The sequence below is a fragment of the Ammodytes marinus genome (assembly GCF_949987685.1).
Source record: "Ammodytes marinus genome assembly, chromosome: 19".
NCBI lineage: Eukaryota > Metazoa > Chordata > Actinopteri > Uranoscopiformes > Ammodytidae > Ammodytes > Ammodytes marinus.
This window is the reverse complement of record NC_137223.1, coordinates 3,879,307-3,900,000: the sequence shown is the minus strand read 5'-3', so window position 1 is coordinate 3,900,000 and position 20,694 is coordinate 3,879,307. Positions and strand designations below refer to the sequence as shown.

Genomic DNA, 20,694 nt, shown 5'->3' with positions numbered 1-20,694 from the left:
TGCCCTCAGTTGCCCATGCACTGTGTATAGTCTATAGCCTATTTCAGCCTTGTCTGTGGAAAAAAAGATACAGTAGCTGGACAACAGAGTTCTTCTGCTTAGTTCCTCACACTGCATTTAAATGCATTCACTATATTACAGAGAAATATGTCCCGTAAAAGAAAAAGAGCTCCAAGCCCAACCCAGAGGACCCTCCATAATATTTTATTTTATATTAATATATATATATTTTTTTTAAGATATTTTTTGGGCATTTTTATGCTTTATTGATAGTGCAGAGAGACAGAGGTGAAATGGGGCAGAGAGGGGAGTGACATGCAGAGAACGACCGCGGGTGGGAATCGAACCCGGGTCTGCTGCTGGGCCCGGCCCGGGAGGGGGACGCCTTACTATATTAATATTTTTATGGAAAATCCATGTGTCCTTCTTCAATAGCTTCTAATTCATCTGACCCAGTGTCTCCAAATTATTTGTTCACACAATTTCTCAGATTTAGCCTCTTAATTTTCCTCTCAAAGTGCACCAGATTCATGCATTTCAAAAGGTTAAAAAAATCTCCCGGGGGGGCATACCCCCGGATCCCCCTAGGAGGGTCTGAATCTCACCTGTCAAATATTTTCATAGGTGTGTGAATGATATTTAACAAAGATCTATAGTTTCAGCAGCACTAACATTGGAGAGGGGCCCCCTAATCATATTTCGCTTAGGGCCCCCTGAAGGCTTGGGCCGGCTCTGGGTTTATCTTAAAGGCAGAATTATAGTCATACAAAGAAAATCCTTCTCAATGAACATTTTTACAATTTTACTTGGTAGAATTTGTCACAGTGCAGAAGCCTCTCCACTTCCTTGACTTGGATTAGCTTTGGTTAGCTCACTGGCTAACAAACTGATATGTAGCCTATGTCAAAATAGAAAGTGGTGTCCTCTCTCCCTCCACCGAACGTCGGCTCATGCTCGCACGGCTCGTTCGCTCTTTCATAGTAAAAAAAAAAAAAAAAAAAAAAATTAAATAATAATTATTTTTTTATTTAAGAATGCCACCTTGATCACAACTTTTATATTAGACTAAAAGTCTTGCTTTTCCAAAGGGAAACCAACTTGAGCCCATGTATTGTTAGTGGTTTTTTATTACTAACATTCCCCTGACTGTTGCACAGCTATATAATAACATCACCATGCACACACACGCGCGCGCGCGCGCACACACACACACACACACACACACACAGACACACACATACACACACACGCACACGCACACGCACACGCACACACACACACACACACACACACACACACACACACACACACACACACACACACACACACACTGAAAGAACAGCCGATTGCGGGATAGAAAGTGGACAATCATACTAGGCTATGTTTGAGTCAAAGACAAATACAGAGGGAGTATTTGCGAGTAGCAGCTATATGACGGCTCCAGGACCGCATTGTGCAGGCTATCTCCTCCTGGTCTCCTCCCGCACGCGCGTCGCGGACGCACTGATGTTCAAAGGGAAGATGCTGTGTGTGTGTGTGTGTGTGTGTGTGTGCGTGCGTGCGTGTGTGTGCGTGCGTGTGTGTGTGATGTTGACATCTGTTGCACAAATAACCGCCTGCATCAGCAGACTGAACGTGCATTAAAAACCAAAGGGAAATGCGCTCGGTGCTGATGTGGTTGTCACTGTGCGTGGACACAATGTTAAATGACGATGCTCACCTCTGCTCATCTTACCTGGTCATCAGCTTAGTGAGCCGCTGGTAGAGGCTCTGCGGCGGGCTGCAGTGCGCCGCGCTGCCCGGCCCTCTGCTCTCCACAGTGGACACCACAGACATCATATTGTTCCACACACTGATCAGCGCATAGTGATGGAGCTGGGCCAGTGGAAGAGGAGGTGTGGCAGACAGACAGACAGACAGACAGCTCCAGTGCAGTTCACATGCTACAAACTGGTTGTGCATTTAGCATGAAGCTAGCAGATTAGTCCACCAGGTAGCGTCCTTTCACCAAGACACAAGGCTGGAGTGGAGTTAGCTTCCTTTTCTGCAGTAAGGGAGGCTACTTTACAAGCTGAGCGACCGATCCTGCGCTTCATTTGGACTAGGCCTACACACATTTTCTCTGGCATTTCTAAACATTCTTTAAAACATAGTTTCAGATTAATGAAACCTAGAATTCCATTTATAAATACAAAAGATTTGTCAAATAAATGATCTAGTCCAGATTTGTAGTAAGTAAGCCTATAGGTCTACAGTGGTTTAGGACCAGGTCCAGGTCCAAAAGAAAGAAGCGGTGAAATATCCCTTTATTGCTTTTCCACAAATAAAATAAGTGTTCACAAGTCTGACACTGTGTTTTAAGAATGTTTAGACTATCTGGGTTTATCCATTCCAAGTAAAGCTAAACCAAAGAAGACAAGCCTTGAACAGTTGTTTACCCCCTTAGATCTGCTTAAACTAATTTACATTGCCTAGCCATCTGCCTCTAAACAATGTGTCCTAGTTATTAATGTTTTTTAAATCAGGCTAGTATCATTATTTATTTTATAATAGGCTATAACTAAATGTTGTTACTATTTTTATTAATACTATTGTTTTATATAATGTTTTGAATGTTGAAAACCCGTCTGACTTATTCTGTACTGATATATCTGCTGACCAGGGACTACAGATGCCAATGACCTACCTGTTTACTCTGGCACAATTGTTTTTAAATTGCGTACTGTCCATGTAACAAACAATGTTACGATGAAATAAATAAGTAAAAGTATGTCCCAATAGTATGCCTACTGCATCCTAACTAGATTCTTTTTACCGTCGTATTTAGTATGTAGAATAGAAAAAAGAAAGAGTATGCGATCTGGAACGCTGGGTAACTGTGATGTATTGGTTAACAAGTTAGATGAGAAGTTTGGTAATCAGCGGACCTAACCAACTGTGTGGCTGTCTGGCTGGTCCTGCTTCAGTCTCTTTGTTAAAGGTGCACTATGCAGTTTCAAAGGAGGGGGAACTTGTCTACATTTGCAGAGCCTGCAGTTAGTTTGGTAAAAATATTTTCTTACATGTAATTCTTATTATTGAATAATTATATTATCATGAATGAACAAAATTATTTTGAGGCACCTGGAACCAAACGCTTAACCTAGACAATCTTTGTAAACCAAACTGTGAGCCCTGCTGCCCTAAACAGCGAAAAAAGTAACTTTTCAGGAAGCTTTCAAACTTCAAACAGTCTTCCTCCAGGGCATCACATTTTCCTGTGAGGAAAGTTGGATATTCAGTAATGAGAATATACCTTAGAAAATGGCTCACTTCTCTGACGCACACACAGTTACATACTACACCTTTAAAGATGAATTCATAAGAAGAGGGAGTTCAGATGATTTGGTCCTGGAATGACTAAACCTTTGCTTAGTTGTCTATACAAGCTGTCAGCAGCAGACACACACAGAAAGCTGACTGTACATTTCTTTATTTCAGAAGTCAGTCTCATCAGGAAGCTTAAACAAAAGCTCTGCAAGTGTCTTGATACAACACTACACATTAACATGACTCCTGCAAGCTGGCGAGGCCACACAGACACAGACACACAACTCAACTAATATTTACACATTATTAACCATTCTGTGTCCATGGGCTCGGCTTCGCACTGTTCCACACATGTCTGATTGGTTTATCGATCGTCTCCCCCTATAATGCAGCTGTAATGTCCCAGGCTGCCTCACAGGGATGGGCACAGCGCCTGCTCTATCTGCTGAGTGTGAGACAAGTCCTTTTTAGTCTAAAGCATTCAGCAGTACAGAGCAGCTGGAGACTTAAGAACAAACATAAAATGACAGGGGGTTTGATAGGACGGAAAAGGAGACATGTCCTTTGCTCATGTCCTTGTTTGTCTCAGGTTGTTGTCACTTTAAGTCTGGGCTTGGAGAGCGTGTTCCAGTAGATGGTTTGTTGTGTTCAGACAAAGAGCGAGGTGTATGGTGAGATATGTGGCAAAAAGTCTCCTGCTGTGTCTCTCTGTGGGGGGGACAGACCCAGAGAGTAGTGAGAGAGAGGGGGGACATGAGAGAGAGAGACATGGACGGGGGGGTCCCATAGTTGTGTCCAATGTGTTGACACTTCACTCTCCCAGCCTCTGCTGACAGTGGCCGTACCTCTGCAGAGCCCCTAGCAGCTCCTCGTAGGAGACGTCTCTGTGTGAAGGCAGGGAGCTGAGGGGACAAAAGCAGGACACACACACACACGTAGCATTAGAGGAAATATCAAACTATGCAACAACTACACACATTCACAGAGAGAGAGAAAAAAAATGACCAAGCACTCTTTTCGTTATATTGAAAATGGCAATGCAGATTCAAAACTTGTATCGACTGTTAGTTTACTAAGAAATTGAGGCCCGATTTAGTATTAAGCCTTTTTTCTCATCAAAATTAGCGAGACAACGCAGGTTTTTTGAACAAGGAAAGAGAGAGAGAGCTTTATTTTATAGTTTTGCTTTTTAGAGTGATCATTAGGGACTTTGTTTTAGACTGACTATAGCCAACCCTCTCTCTAGCCCGTGAGCGCCTTCTGAATGTATTATAAAGGCAGTGTTTCCCGCAGGATTTTTTTCAGCAGCGGTGGTGTGGTCCCCCGAACCCTCTAGGGGGGTCTGGGGGCACGCCCCCCTGGCCGAAAGTTTTTGTCCCCTTTAAATTTGAATGCATGAATCTGGTGCACTTTGAGAGGAAAATATGCACTTAAATCCCATTCAAGGAGTCTTGTGTATTACTATAGATAGGATAATTGATGCTGACTCTTAAACAAGTTTAACCCCATTAACCCTAGCCCCTAAGCTATTTTTGAGATGTTTTGGTTCGCCTGGATTTATTCTCTTATTAAAATTGCATTCATCACCCCTTTAACGCACAGCAGTCAAGCTATGAACGTCATTTATTTGGGCCACAACCTGGACTATAAGTATATGTGCTGCACTGATGTCGTTTGAATGTAGGAAATATCAATTAGACCAAGGGTGTCAAACTCATTTTCACAAAGGGCCACTCTACGATATGATAATCACACTAAGGGCCAGACATGTAGTTTACAGACATGCCTTCTTTTTAATCCAAAAAGTAAAAACAACATACCTATGAATATATTGTAAAGCAACCTGCGTACAGGGCATATAGGCTAGGTTTTGTTTCAACATTTGGGGGTACAAATTATAGGTGGGGGTATGGGGGCACCCCCCAGAATTTTTTTTAATTGAACACTTAATTTCCTGCATTCTGGTGGATAAAAATCCACCGATCTGTGCCTTTTCTAGAATCAATTTAGTGGAAATTATTTTTTTTCTGTGAAGAAGACAACATTCAGGTTCATTGAGAAAGCTATTATGGAATATCATTTTCTTTAGGAATCATGACCCAGCACCGCTGTAAACTATTTATGACAGTTTGCATTGGTAATGAAATGCAAAGCCACCACTGGAAACAAAAGGGATGGGCTACCAGCAGCTAGCTAACGTTAGCTACATAACACATAACCAGATAATATTAGAATTCATCCTTAGACACTTGACACAATCAAACATCAATATTAGCATGCTATTTAGCCACATAGATTGGCCTATTTAAAGCCCTTTAGAAAACTGACATATTTTTCATTGCAAGTTCATCAGTTCATCAATTCATGGCTTAAAATCCTGAGCTGTAGAACTTTCAGCAGATATTCCTAGCGGTAAACTGCGCGAGTGTCCACCCGTTGAGAGCGTGGGCGACAAGCGGATATGACACAGGCTTCGCATGCTCAAAACATTTTTTTTTTTTAATCTAAATTGATATGCAAATGATTTTTATAGCAGCGGCGCTGCTGTGTGAACCTGGGGGAAACACTGAAAGGACAAAGATGTAGTAGGCATTGTATGAGAAGTGGATATATAATGAAACATGCAGATGTGGGCTACTTTCCTTTGTAATAGTATGTATATAAGTGTAATATATGACTTTTCCATTGTTATTTCTGGATTTTGGTGTAGGCCTATGGGTAATAATCACCCTCAGTGGTGAGCACACCTTATCACAGTGCGTCCAAATTTATTTGAACGATATGGCGCCAGGTGCTTCTTATGAGAAAGAGACTCTTTAGTCATTTGGACTATATGTTATTATAATGAAACAATAAATGACCAGGAAGGTGTCAGGTTTATATGGCAGTAGCTTTCGCTCACGGAACGCCTTTCAGCTGTAGGACGCGCACAGACATAAAAACTGATACAAACGCCTAAATCAAAAGGAATGCTCTCTATGGAACCGGGTGAGTTGGTGTTGGTTTTTGCATACTTTTTCATGGGAATCATTGGCCTTTGCGCCACATAAAAAAGCCGGATCCACGCAGGATTTTTTTTGGTCAGTGGGAAAAGGGTACAAAAGCCTCAGGCATTGTTCCATCTAACGGACATATCTAAAGAGAGACAGACAACTTACATGAACTCAGTCAGCCTGATGTGCCATGGCAGGAAGCCCAGTGTGCTCTCCACAGGGCCAAACTTCACCACCAGCTCAGGGTCCGGAATGTTCTTTGACTCTGAAAAACAAGCAAACAACTCATTCAGCAATAGCACAAACCTGTACACACTTTCAAAATCAAACATGTGAACACTGCATTTAAATAGAGCTAATGAGGAGGGGTTAAGTACAGTGAGTGGTTTCTAGTAATATGAGTGTAGATAATGACCATTGTGTCCAGATAAGTAAGCCGGTTTTGGTGCAACATTTTGCCATGTATTTGTGAATCGGGGTTAGTTTTAATGGTCCATGCTTTTATCTGTGAGTTGTCAACACCATAGCACACACCCACAGTGAGCCATTTGTAATGTGCTATAGAGCCTTTTGGCCAATGCTAATCACAAATGATGTCATAGTTATGTAGTCAGATAAGGAGAGAAATGACTAAAGTTCCTCACTGACTGATGATGCTGACCACATGTGCTCACATACTAACTGTATTACAGTAATTGTGATAAGGGCCATCTATAAAGAAAATAAGATGTGATGATGCCATCAATCTTATTCACTGGGTGAACAATGACAACACATGAAAATCCGCCTGTTCAACTACACACTATTTCAGAATCAGAATCAGAAAAAGCTTTATTTATCCCAAGAAGGGCAATTTAGTTTACAGTTCCAGTTCGCAGTAAAAAATCATTTGAATAAATACTATAAAAAGCAGTACGAGGTAGAAAATAACATAAATAGACAACAGCAGTCCAACACACAAATTCAACTCACATTAATTTCAACTCAACCTGTCAGAACAACCACCCAGCTACACTGGTGCTCTCCACCTACTCCTGACTCTTGTGATCATTCAGTAACCTGATGGCTGCAGGAATAAAAGAGTGTGAGTACCTCACTGTTCTTGCCCTGATTGAAAGATAGCACCGCCCGGAGGGCAATAGTATGAATTCCTCACTGAGGACATGGTCAGGCTGACTCATAATGCATTTGGCTTTCTGGACGGCATGTTTGTTCCACAATGAACGTATGCTCTTCAGCTGGATTCCAGTGATCTTTGAACAGATCTTTACAATGTTATTTAAACTGTTCTGGTCCTTCACTGACAGACAGTTAAACCAGCATGTAAATGAAAAAGGTAAAAGACTCTCAATGAAAGACTGATAAAAAGACACTGAAAGAGTTGAGCATTCTCAACAAGTGAACTCTTTGTTGTCCCTTTTTCACAATGACCTCAGTATTTGCATGAAATTTAAGATGGTTATCAAATACTGTGCCTAGATATTTGTAGGTGTCTACAAGTTGGACTTCCTCCCCATGGATAACACTCGGTTCAGGCTCCCCCTTCACTTTCCTAAAATCTATGACTAATTCCTTTGTTTTTTCTATTTTTGAGTTGACAATAGTGCTACTATATCACACACACACACAAACAGGAATGAAAGTGTTACCTCTGAGCAGTATGTCCAGCATGGAGACACTAATGTCTTTGAAACTCCTCTCTTTGTTCTCCACAGAGCGACAGAGCTGCTGTGCCGCCTCCACTATGCTCTGCTTCCCATCCTCTGGACACAACAGCTTTACTGTGGGTCTACACGACACCACTGACACACACAGATATACACAGATAGACAGACAGACAGACAGACAGACAGACAGACAGACAGACAGACAGACAGACAGACAGACAGACAGACAGACAGACAGACAGACAGACAGACAGAATTTGGGAACATAAGTTAGGAATGCAGTGTCCAAAGTAAATACCTGCCTTACATATACAGTAGATTGCTAAGGTACACAACACAATCTAGTTTGAGATTCTGTGAGCAAAAAATAAATCAATTATAATGTAAAAAAATTTATTACGATTAATGAATTAAATGATAAATGTAGCCAGCAGCCACTCACTTTGCTGGAAAATCGATCATATAATTGAGGGCTGGGAAATAAGTTTTCCCTGATACTCAAGCCTTATTATGGTACACCAGGTTTCTACTTTGCATGCCATTCAATCTATCAGTTCAATGTAGACAGCTGACAGTAAAGAAAGCTAACCGTGCTTAGTCCTCACCATGTTTGTCACTGCCACTGCTCAGGAATTCCACATTGTATTTGGATCCGTCTACACCGAGCAAGTCCTGCTGTTGTCTCACGATCTCCTCAAGCATACGGGTGTTCTTACGGAAAATACCTAAGACAAGTGACAGAAGAGGATGATTAGTATTTTAATAATCAATACAGAATAGCAGAAACAAATTGATTTTCATTGATTTCACTGAGATGCTGGAGTAGAAAGTTACAGGTGGAAGATGACAACAGTATTTGGTTTCCCACTCTAAAGGTGGGAAGCATGCATACAAACAGGATAGGTACTATGCTCAGAGTGAAAATTGAGCACCATTTGAGCCTCACATTAAAAAACTCTGAGCCTTTGGAAGCGGCTGTAATCGGTCACACTCATATTTCACCAGTAAAACCATTGAGAGCCAAATGAACAACGGGCTAGGCCTACACGCACTTTCATCTCATTTGACTGCATTCCTCCGAGACTGGAAAAATTAGTTCTAGTAATTATAGTGGGTGCATCACTGTGTGGAACAAACCAGCGGAGCCTCTACAGTCACATGACATTACTGCACTAGACCACAGGAGGAAAATCTTTATCTTATCTTAAAATTATTATTATCTTTTTCAATAATGGTCAGAGTTATGAAACATTATACAAAGTCCAATCGAAGTATCAAACTAAATCAAACACAAAAAGGTGCCCACAAATGATAAGAAAATAATAGTGTAGTTTAGAGAATAGTCTTATTATACACTGTAATGTAGAGGTGGTTCAGTGAAAGGGGACATGTACAACTTATCCATTTTGGAATAAGATGAAGTTAAGAAGAAGAACGTATTTATTTCAGAGGGCAGAATTGAGTTTTAAACACACATGTAGACAGACATGAGGACAGTGACACACAGTGACTGTCATAAAATGCTGGCTTTATTCAACAAAAAAGGCAGGAATGTTTGAATTAATAATGGAGGAACACTTTTTCAAAGTGTGATCTTTAAGTTTCATCCACTACATTTGAAGTGATCGAGGCCGAGGTGGGGAAATCAGTGGTTTGGTTAGCAGCAGGAAAAACAGGAAGAGCCAGTGCAAAAAAACATCACATTTAGAGATCATCCTCCTTGGTTGTATAATAGCTAGATCAAGTGGAAAATGTTTACCGTGAGAATCATACACGCTGACATAAGATATGCCGACAGCCATACACCACACTACCAGGTTTGCTATGTCCGCATAGCTGGGCTCTTCTTCGGATACCAGCAGGCCGATGTGGACAGGCAGCTTCTCCAGAGCCCTGCCGTCAGACAGCCACCGGGACCGGCGACTGGACCCGCCGCGGTTTCCAGTGAGCGGATTAGCGTTAGCATTAGCATCGGGGTTATGATTTAATTTGTTGGGATTGTCCGGGAAGCCAGCGAGGGCTAGAGGCAGCAGCAGAGCAGCCGTCGCCCGCTCCCATAGCCGAACCTTCCAGCTCCGCAGCCGGACACGGAGCCAGAAGACCACTGCTCTGTTGACATGGACCATTATCAGCAGGAGCCGCCATAAGAAGCCGTACAGCCGCCCCATTAGTGTCCTTATTTTTAGAACTAGAGTCTAAAGACAGTGGTCAGAATATCTGCCTGATAAATGTGTCAGCGCTGTCTGCCTACTGTCGACATGTTCCTTTTCCTTGGCAACCCCTGACCTGTGAACCCGAACCCCAGCGTGACAAACGTAGCACGGCTATTGGACAAGATAAGAGTGACGAAATACATTGTTACGTTAACTGCCTGCTCCGACTGCACTCGGCTACTCTCGGCTACTTTCGACGCGAGCCATCGCAAACAAGCCAAAAGTGACACTACAGTTTCCCAGCATTCAGTGGGGTATCATGGCGGACACCAGAGATAAAGCGCTTCAGGACTACAGGAAAAAATTACTCGAACATAAAGAAATTGACGGGCGATTAAAAGAATGTAAGATAGAAATGAATGTTGGCCTTTCTGTTGTGGCAGAAATACACATAATTTGTTTGAATTAAAAACAAGTTATTAGATAGCCAGCATCCGTTAGCTGGTCAGCTACCTACTGCTTTGTCATGCAGTTAGCATTGACGTAGAAATGAATGGAAGTAAAGCGGTTCACGCTAGCAGTGCTATTTAGCTTAGTAGTAGTATTGGACAACTATTGGAACATCAGTGTTATGAAACAGTTAGATGTCTTAATAACTTGTAAATGTCAGCATTAGCCAGTGTAGCATTTGCTTTGATTTCCACACTACGTTTTCTTTTTTCGTATGTCAACAAGAGCTTACCTTAACTCAAGCTAACTCTGAATAGCTAACGTGAACGTTACCCAACATGTACAACCTTAACTTTAGAAAACGTTCCTTGACTATATGTTTATAACAGTCATATGCTAATGATCCCTCTTTGTTTTCTAGTGCGAGAACAGCTGAGAGAACAAACCAAACAGTACGAGAAATCCGAAAATGACCTGAAGGCTCTACAAAGTGTTGGTCAGGTAAGCATTAGCTTTGCGTTGGTCAAACTATAAGGCTATCTATGCTGGGAAGGATTGTTTTATATTTTTTTATTAAAAAAAGTAACCAACCGTCCTTTATTCTTGCCATATGTAGAATATAGCCATTAAACTGTCATTTGTGACTGGAACGTTTCTTTCTCTATTTATTTATACAAATTTATATTATTACTTGAATCAATATTATAAATTGTATGGAATGAACCAATACAATACAGACTAAAGAAAAGAAAAAAAAACGTATAAACAACATTACATTTTCAGCTTTAACCGTTTTTAGTTAACATAAAATAGGTTATTCCATATCTAATTTAGTCAAGTATTGTAAAAGAGAGTAAGAATAGAAAAACTGTTTTCGTTGTGTTTAAATCACAGCACACTCAACAACATCTTGAAAAAACAAACAAAGTTAGTGCTGGTTTTTAAGTACATGAAAAACTCAAAAGAATAAATCAATCAAACGAATAACTAAACAAAAGTGTGTGTGCTGTTCCTTGGTTCTTCATGAGCATCAGCTGGCCCGTGACACTTGGAGGTAGCCTAGTGAGACTTTTTGCTTGTAGTTTTCTCTATAATCCAGCCTAAAGTAGAGCTTAGATTTGTGTGAGTGGGTCCACAGATAGACAGTGGGTGGAGCTCATAGGGGGAGAAACAGGAGAGGGATGTTTTTTTTATTCTGTTTTTCTAACTCCATCTTTGCCTGTTTCCCTGCAGATTGTTGGAGAAGTGCTCAAACAGTTGACGGAGGAGAAATGTAAGTCTATTGGCATATATCTCTTAACTTGACTGCATGATGGGCCATCCATGCTTCAGTCCTTTTCTGAACGTCCCAATTCCGAAGAAGTTGGGTCGTTATGTAAAATGTGACTAAAACAGAATGTGCTCATTTTCTAACGCTTTTCGACATGTCTTCGATAAATAACAGTACAAATACATCATATGTATTTGTTTAAACTGATAAACTTGACTTGTTTTCTGTAAATATTTCATTTAATTTTTTCATTTAACTTTTATTTATCCTCGAGAGACCAATTGAGGAGTGACCCTCATTTTCAATGGTGTCGAGTTCAAACAAATTCCAAGGAAAAACAACAATGCATACACAATTTTCAACGCAAATACATCAAATACACAACAACAGGTGAAGAGAAGAAAAAAACAAAAAACAAAAAAAACAATTGAAACATTTACATAGTGGTGAAGAGTGGCAGCAATTAAAATGAAATTAAATGGGTGAAAGTACAATATAGCCTAATTAAATCAGTTACAGGTAGAGTTTGGCAGATTTAGGATAGTTTGTTTAAATTGATTAAAGGATATGAAGGTATTTAGTTTAATTTGTTGCTGTAAGTTGTTCCAGGAGTCGGGGGCACTGAAGCTAAAAGCTGTCTTTCCCAGCTCAGACCGGGCTTGTGGGACATAAAGCATGAGCATGTCAGTGGAGCGGGTCTGATAAAGCCCATCTGAAATTTGCAACATTTCTGTTAAATAACGAGGAAGCTTCCCGGTCAAGGCTTTGTAAATAAAAATATGCCAATGTGCATCACGTCTCTCTTTAAGGGAGTACCACCCAACCTTTTCATATAAAAGACAATGGTGTGTGTCATAAGCATCTCCTGTGATGAACCTTAAAGCAGAGTGAAAAACATATAAAATAACAAATATACACAAGTATACTATTTAAAAGTTGTTGCAACACGTTTAAAAAAAAAAGTTGAGACAGGAGCATTAAAAGATTGGGAAAGCTGTCGAGATGTAGAACCTTTACACTGAACTGAGTTGGTATTCAGTTCACTCAGGTTAACAACCAGATGCAGACACATATGGCCATCAGTCACAGGGTCATTGTCAATCACGGTCTCTTATCACATTTTGAGCTGTGCATTCATCTATAGAAAGCCACTTTGTGATTGTTATACATGTTAAACGGTGTTTAGCTCTAATATGTGATGCCTATGTGTTTCTTGTTTTAATTGCAGTCATTGTCAAGGCTACCAATGGCCCTAGATATGTGGTTGGATGCCGCAGACAGGTAAGCATTCTGTAGTTTATAGGAGTTTGTGATCCATGACACACCCTTATGGGCAATATAAATGATCAGGTCAATTGTTGTTGTGATTGATTTGAGTTTGACATATTTTGTTCTGTTTTTAATCACTGAAAGACATTTGTCCTACAAAAATTAATATATTGATAACAATATTTGTATATTATTGTTGTGAGCCAAGGGTTCAGAAACTCACAAGCCGTGCTGAACATTAGAATCACCTGAGATAGACAGATTAGGTGAAAGTAATAGACTGGCTTTAAAGTTAAGCTGCCAAAAGTAAAAATCTAATTTGAATTGAGTCACATATGAGGTTTTTTAATATGCAATATGTGTTAGAAAGAGGGTAGCTTACCTGCTTAACTCGTCTAGACAGAAAGTTTCAACAAGGAGGCACAAATGCATTGGAAGAAGTAAGGGATAAGGTATAGCGAACGGGTCACTTGAGAAATAAAGACAGACAAGGTGAACTGTAGCTAGATGCACAGCAGGTAAGAATAAGAATTATCATTAACGGCGGGTATTATGGGGAAATAATTGCCCGTAGAATGCCTTGATTGACCAATGGGAACACGGCATGAATCTATGCCGTGTAATAATATAAAAGATATCTCTGCTTCTGCTGCATTGATTCTGATCCTTTAAAAAAAAAAGAAAAGTATTTATATTGTTCATCATGAGTTTTATATTTTTATTGGAGTGCAATGCTATATCAGTGGAGCACTCTTCTGTACTGTAAGACAATACAATTAGTTGACCATCAGATATGTTGTAATACTGTGTCTATACCATCATATTTGTTTCTATGTCTGACTGTCTGATGTTTTGTGGACATTTTTGTAAATCAACGAGTGGGAGTCCTTCAGGCAATTTGGAATCCTAATATGATTTTGCATCAATTTGGTTAATAACTTAAAAACAAAGTTCTAAAGTTGACAGCATGTATTCTCTGCACATGTTCACCTTGGTGTTTTAGAATGTGAACTCTTAACATTTTTCAATCCCAGTTGGACAAGTCTCAGCTGAAGCCAGGCACCCGAGTGGCTCTAGACATGACTACACTCACTATCATGAGGTAGGTTGGATGGAATCATCACTTACAATGGGTTTGACAGGGATTCAAGCATCATGCCTTATGTCCGAGATGAGCTCTCAACACTCTTATGGGCAACGGTGTTACTGCTCTTTGTGTGAATTGTGTGTCAAGTTATAAAATGTGCGTCAAAGATGGAATTGCATAGTGGTTGAATAAAGAGCCAGGTTGGTGTGTGTGCGCCTGATACATTTTTTTGATGTCATTTTTTTCTTCAAGGTACCTGCCCAGAGAGGTAGACCCTCTTGTGTACAACATGTCCCATGAAGACCCTGGCAGCGTCTCCTACTCTGAGATCGGAGGCTTGTCTGAACAGATCCGTGAGCTGAGAGAGGTAAAAACCTTAAGCCTCAAAAAGTCAATCATCCATTCAACATTACAGACTTTTTCATTTTTACATTCTGATAAATGTATTTGCATCACTAGCAGTATGTGTGTTGTGCTTAAACAGAGGCTCACGTGTGATTTTAAAGGGAGGACATTTGTGTGCTGGGGTTTGATTGGATGATAGATATTGATTTTTTTTGATATTTATTTTCCTATTAAGTCCAAATAATGTTGCTGTTATTTTGTGGCAGGTGATTGAGCTTCCTCTGACCAACCCTGAGCTCTTCCTGAGAGTGGGGATCATCCCCCCTAAAGGCTGCCTGCTCTACGGGCCTCCAGGTTAGTGGTTCAACTGGGAAAGTTTCCTACATTTCTCAATATGGCTGCCTCTGTCTTTTCATGCACATTGTTTTGTTGTCTCTTTTATTTAATCCGTGGATTTACTGGATACTAGATGAGGCGGAAGGGGCCGGTTTGATCTTTTTAACATGCCCTGCGTTCCAATTCACATACTTTTTCTTTTTACTACACTACATACTAAAGTAGAGAAGAGTTTTAGGGCCACAGGAGAGAGAAACAAATCAGATAAGGCAGATTTTTTTTCATTATGTCGAGAAATGTCAAGAATAAAGACGAATACTGCAAAATGCTATTGGAGTTAGTGGGGCATTTATGTATTTTCAGCATACTACAATTGATGTGTATGTATTGGGACATCCTAAATCTTTTTCTGGCATACTAAATAGTAATATGGGGATTGATACGCAGGGTGTGTTTTCACTGTGCAACAAGCTGAACCAACTGCAGCCACTGGTGGACCAAAAAACAGTTTGAGAGCCTGTTATTTTGCTGTTGAAAGGAAAATAAGTGGTTCTGGCTCCACACCGGCCCTCACATTGCCTCAATGGAAAAGGGCTAGGGATGGGGGATAGTGTCGGTATTATATCACGGTGTAGCTTATATTTTGGAAGGAGTGGCCTGGCCTATCGCTTTATGTAAATCCATGTAATGTTGATAAAATATTTGGTAAATTGCATATCGCAGTGAGGTCGTTTGTTTTTTGAATGAGTTCATGTGGTATTAATGAGAGGTTCCTTCTCTAACAGGCACTGGGAAGACTCTTCTTGCCAGAGCAGTGGCCAGTCAGCTGGACTGTAACTTCCTCAAGGTGCGTTTGAGTGTCAAATTCAGTCTGTGTGTGTGTGTGTGTTAACCTGTTACCTGGTGTCCCTGCTGGGCTGCACAGTCAATAACAATGAGCTAGTTTCATCAGACACAAACTTTAACTTAACATGTGTGCTCTGCAGGTGGTGTCCAGCTCCATTGTGGACAAGTACATTGGTGAGAGTGCCAGGCTGATCAGAGAGATGTTTAACTATGCCAGGGACCACCAGCCATGTATCATCTTCATGGATGAGATTGATGCCATTGGTGAGTGAATCTGCTTTACCTTTCTTTAGTTTACGTTTGATGTTCGCTTGCTTATTCGACTGCTTCAATATAAAGTGAAAGCTTTACATATCAGACACTTCAATTAGCTTTGGCTTACTCCTCGATTAGTACAAATCGGCCTATATAAAGACGTGCCATTCCAGTGGCTTTTTTCTTAATCCAATTTGAATATCCGAGCCCAAGGATCCATTTAGACTCCATGACAAATAATTAACAACTTGAGTGAGTGAGAGTATTAATCTCATAAGGAAATTGGTGTTGCACACAGCAAAGTCACGTACATCAGAAAAACAGCTAACAATAAGCATTTTAAAATGCACAATAAGGGTTAGGATTTTACAATAAATAGAAGTAAATACAAAGTGAATATACACTAGAATAAGGAAATTACAGTCCAACCTGTACTGATAAGTTTTTTTTTTAGATTGCAATCGAAGACCTTCAAATCAATTCAAATAGGACCTTCCGCTGTGCTATGGATTCCTACTGTAACGTTTGTGTTGTTTACCGCAGGCGGCCGACGTTTCTCTGAGGGAACGTCTGCTGACAGAGAGATCCAGAGAACCCTAATGGAGGTAAGGCTGTCTAGACTCAGTTCGGATGGAAATATTCAAAAAACAATCGGATACAAATACGCTCCAAATCACGTGTATTGTTACTGAAGAAAAAGATTAATACAAACATGAGAGAGCAGACTAACACGCTTAAACCACATTCCTATAGTTGTACAAGGATTCACATTTATATTCAAAGAGGGAGTGCAAGCCCTGTAGCACACTACACATTAGGGCATCTGCAGTGTGAACTTGGATCAGTTAAAATCACGTAACGGTAAATGTATAACTGCAAATCAGTATGTATACAATATTCTAACACATTTCTCATTTTGGCTTCAAGTGCATGCATCTATTAAAGTCAGGACAGTGGCTATGGGAATAAACTGAGAGATTGATTGAGCCTTTTTTGTGTGTCCCTGTCAGCTTCTGAACCAGATGGATGGCTTTGACACACTGCACAGAGTCAAGATGATCATGGCCACCAACAGACCGGACACCCTGGACCCGGCCCTCCTCAGGCCCGGCCGACTGGACCGCAAGATCCGTGAGTTCTCCTCTCCTGTCTCTCAGCTTGGTTAGCCTAGCACACAGCTAATCTAATGCTAATCTATAAACAAACTCTTTCTGTTGTCCAGACATCGAACTGCCCAATGAACAGGCTCGTCTGGACATTCTCAAGATCCACTCCAGTCCCATCACCAAGCATGGAGAGATAGGTCAGTAAAAGCTCTCCATAGCATCCTCCTCTGCTCGCTCTCATTATGCTCCTCTAAGCACAACATGCTGCCCACTCACTCACTCACTCACTCACTCACTCACTCACTCACTCACTCACTCACTCACTCACTCACTCACTCACTCACTCACTCACTCACTCACTCACTCACTCACTCACTCACTCACTCACACAGCATTCTTTATTATTCCTCCTTGTTTGAGAGTGACTCTTTGAGAAAGTACAAAACAGATTGATCAAACTAAATACACAGTAACAGTGGAAGTCAAAGAGAGTCTGTAATCCCACCATTATAACTAACTAGTAGTGAGAAGGTGAAGGGTTAAGCCGGGAACACACTGCACTGGCCGCCTGCGGCGGTTGGCCGCGTGAACGCAGGAGGCTCGCCGCTTGGTCATATTGGGCCATATTAGTCGCCGCCGCCGCCCGCCACATCGAAGGCGGCGGTTGGCCGCGTGACCGCAAGAGGCTCGCCGCTTGATCATATTGGGCCATATATTCCTGACGCCGACGCCGAGATCAGACCCGTCACACTTACGGTGCAACAACAACAACAACATGGTCCAGCTGTGCCAAAAAATACAGATGTAGGTACACTGTGTACAGCGGCAGTCATGTCACAAATATCATTAAAACAGCCTGAACACGCACCCCGATCGAAAATAGGCTATTAATAGTAATTCAGCAACATACTAAACACAATAACAACAGCAGTGTGTGCTCAGCTGCAAAAATAAAGGCAGACATCAGCCTACCTGAAAGTGAAAGTGTGCCGGCTGACGGAGGACAACACCGGTGCTTCGCTGTACTATATTGGAATTCCACACGGACACTGCCGTCAACTTTGGGTTCATATTATCCTCAGGAACAGCACACAGCTGGGTGAGTTTCACTATGCTAACCGGCGCTGCCTTGGCTAAAGTACAACCAACAGCTAAACAGATGCAAAATACACATATTTGCAGAATGTATTGGAAGCCCAATGTCCTCACTCCACACGCCCACCTCGTCTTGCAGACCACCGGGCAATCTCAACGCTGATTGGCTGTGGAGGCGCGGCGCCGCGTTCGCCGCACAAGCCTTCGATTCACGCTCCTTCGATGACACAATTTCTACGCGCCGCAAATTGCCGCGCTCCCGATTCACGCACTGCGCAAGCGCCCGCCGCTGGACGCCGATTATTGGGTGGACGCGCGGCCACGCGCTAGTACATTGACTTTGTATGTAATCTCGCCGCGCGGCCAGTGCGGTGTGTTTGCAGCTTTAGACCCTTGTCCGCTAAACAGTGAAATACCTGATGGTCTCTGTGCTTGTTTTCAGATTACGAAGCCATTGTGAAGCTGTCGGATGGTTTCAACGGAGCTGATTTGAGAAACGTGTGCACAGAAGCAGGTTGGACGTTAAAACTGTCATTCATAATCATTGTTTCATTGTCACATTGTCCATGTACTGCTGTATTGATACACCCCTGTGTTTGTCTGCAGGTCTGTTTGCTATCCGTGCTGACCGCGAGTACGTCACTCAAGAAGACTTCATGAAAGCTGTGAGGAAGGTGGCTGATTCTAAGAAGCTGGAGTCCAAACTGGACTATAAGCCTTTATAAATCCTCCTTGTGTCATTGTACTTTTTCTCATATATCTAATTGCGTTTTTTTCCTGAATTTGCTGTGCTTTTTGCCCGAAGGCCAGACTAAACAGTTTGTTTATGTTTATGGGGAGCAACAGAAAAACCTGCACAATAGCCAACAAAGTGACTTTCACTGAGTAATGGTAAATCCTCTTTCCACTTGTTAGTGTGACACACTGAAGTGTTTAATACTGGATCAAAGGCATGCCAGACAAAATACTTAAAACACTTCAAATAACTTCATGTACTGAAATATATACTATTAAAAGTAGGTTCTGTGTTTTTCAATGTATGACTAGTCCTGAATTCCTTTATTTCCTTCAAGTGGGTCGGATGGACATTTAGTTTCCTGTTTCATTGCAAATTGTGAGCGTCAACATGGGCCCGTTGTCCCATGACATCTTAAAGGATTTGGCAAAGATTTACACATAACAAATATACACCGTATCAAGCCTCAATTGTTTTATTTTTTCTTTAACTATATTCTTTTTTTTGTTGTTGATATTTTGGGCACAGTTGAAATGGGGCACCCCGTATTTACTATTAACTAGTGCTGTCAGTTAAACGCGATATTAACGGCGTTAACGCAAACCCATTTTAACGGCGTCAATTTTTTTATCGCGCGATTAACGCTCGTCATGTCCTAGGAGACGTTGTGGTTTTTTCACAAGCTGTTGAATCAACTAGTAATGTTTTAACAACTGAAACACCACAAACTATACATATGGCTCGCAGTTAAGTTACTGTCAATTCAAACGGAACATGTCCTACAGCGTAATTTCACATTAAAATCATTTAACTGGCAAAACGGCGAAACGTCAAGTCAATTCTGACTTTTATTTTGAAGCAGAAACCGGAACCTAGCACTTCCTAGCTCAGTTACGCGACCGTCACTAGTCTTCCGTGTGTGACTCTGAGACCCATGCTCTGAGTCTACACGGAAAAGAACAGAAAAGAAAGCTTTTCATTTGCAGAAGTCTAACTTATAACCCTGCGCGCACACCAAAACTTCCATGAATGTTAGTGGCAGCCACCAGTCATTCATTTTCACTTTAATTTTCGCTACGAAGGGAGACTGAAGCCTCGGCTGCAGCAGCGCCATGGCAACCACCTGTGTGTCCACTCAACACAGTCTGAAATAAGTTGTGGATGAAAGACTCCCAAAACATTTAGGCAGCAACCAGTCTAATGTAGCCTTAATACTAATTTGTTTTATATACCCTATGTTGTTTTATGGTTTGGTTTTTAAATAAAAAAAGAAGTTCCAATATGTTTGTGAATGCTGTTCAAGGGGTAGGGTGCAGGGGGGGGGGGGGGGGGTCAATAGGCTATTGTTATTTGCACTGAATTGCAAATTATGATATTTTAGAAGAAATATTGTATCATTGTAATTCAGTGTATTTCTTCTTAAATATCATAATTAGAATGGGTGTGATAAGAGCATTAAAATGAGAAAATATAATGGGACAAAAAGAAGTCAAGGGACATTCAGGCTAGAATAAATAAAAATGCGATTAATCGCGATTAATCGCGAGTTAACTATGACATTAATGCGATTAATCGCGATTAAATATTTTAATCGCTTGACAGCACTACTATTAACCACATGTAACATCGTTGCAGTAGTTCTATATTTTTCTCTCTCTCTGGTACACACGCCCTGTCTAGCATAAAAAACAAGTAAAAACATGTGACAGCTTTGGCATTATCGATTCTTCTCTTATTTTCATATTGTATTAAATATCCGCGGCCCAATGCCAAATCA

General features: G+C 41.1%; 3 protein-coding genes across 3 annotated transcripts in view; 1 reads left to right on the top strand and 2 right to left on the bottom strand.

Annotated features, from left to right (window-relative positions):
• slc35f1 (solute carrier family 35 member F1) overlaps positions 1 to 1,836 on the bottom strand; it is a gene marked incomplete at both ends in the record, with an annotated part of 9,150 nt that extends 7,314 nt beyond the window's left edge. Inside the window, one exon of the mRNA XM_080048215.1 lies at positions 1,736 to 1,836. Coding sequence (XP_079904341.1) covers positions 1,736 to 1,836 — 101 coding nt within the window. The remainder of the gene's footprint in view (positions 1 to 1,735) is intronic.
• A 1,626-nt stretch (positions 1,837 to 3,462) lies between these two features.
• Positions 3,463 to 10,288, bottom strand: nus1 (NUS1 dehydrodolichyl diphosphate synthase subunit). Its single transcript, XM_080047919.1, has 5 exons — positions 9,729 to 10,288; positions 8,575 to 8,694; positions 7,952 to 8,104; positions 6,468 to 6,567; positions 3,463 to 4,211 (listed from the first exon to the last, which is right to left on the bottom strand). Exons 1-5 carry the CDS (start codon positions 10,135 to 10,137, stop codon positions 4,121 to 4,123), a joined length of 873 nt encoding a protein of 290 aa, XP_079904045.1. The 5' UTR covers positions 10,138 to 10,288; the 3' UTR covers positions 3,463 to 4,120.
• An 89-nt stretch (positions 10,289 to 10,377) lies between these two features.
• On the top strand, positions 10,378 to 19,221 carry psmc6 (proteasome 26S subunit, ATPase 6). Its single transcript, XM_080047918.1, has 14 exons — positions 10,378 to 10,526; positions 10,994 to 11,073; positions 11,806 to 11,845; positions 13,071 to 13,123; positions 14,146 to 14,213; positions 14,451 to 14,565; positions 14,810 to 14,897; positions 15,665 to 15,726; positions 15,866 to 15,989; positions 16,524 to 16,585; positions 16,991 to 17,111; positions 17,203 to 17,283; positions 18,624 to 18,695; positions 18,788 to 19,221. The coding sequence occupies exons 1-14, from the start codon at positions 10,442 to 10,444 to the stop codon at positions 18,904 to 18,906; spliced, it is 1,170 nt and encodes a 389-aa protein (XP_079904044.1). The 5' UTR covers positions 10,378 to 10,441; the 3' UTR covers positions 18,907 to 19,221.
• Positions 19,222 to 20,694: the final 1,473 nt, after the last annotated feature.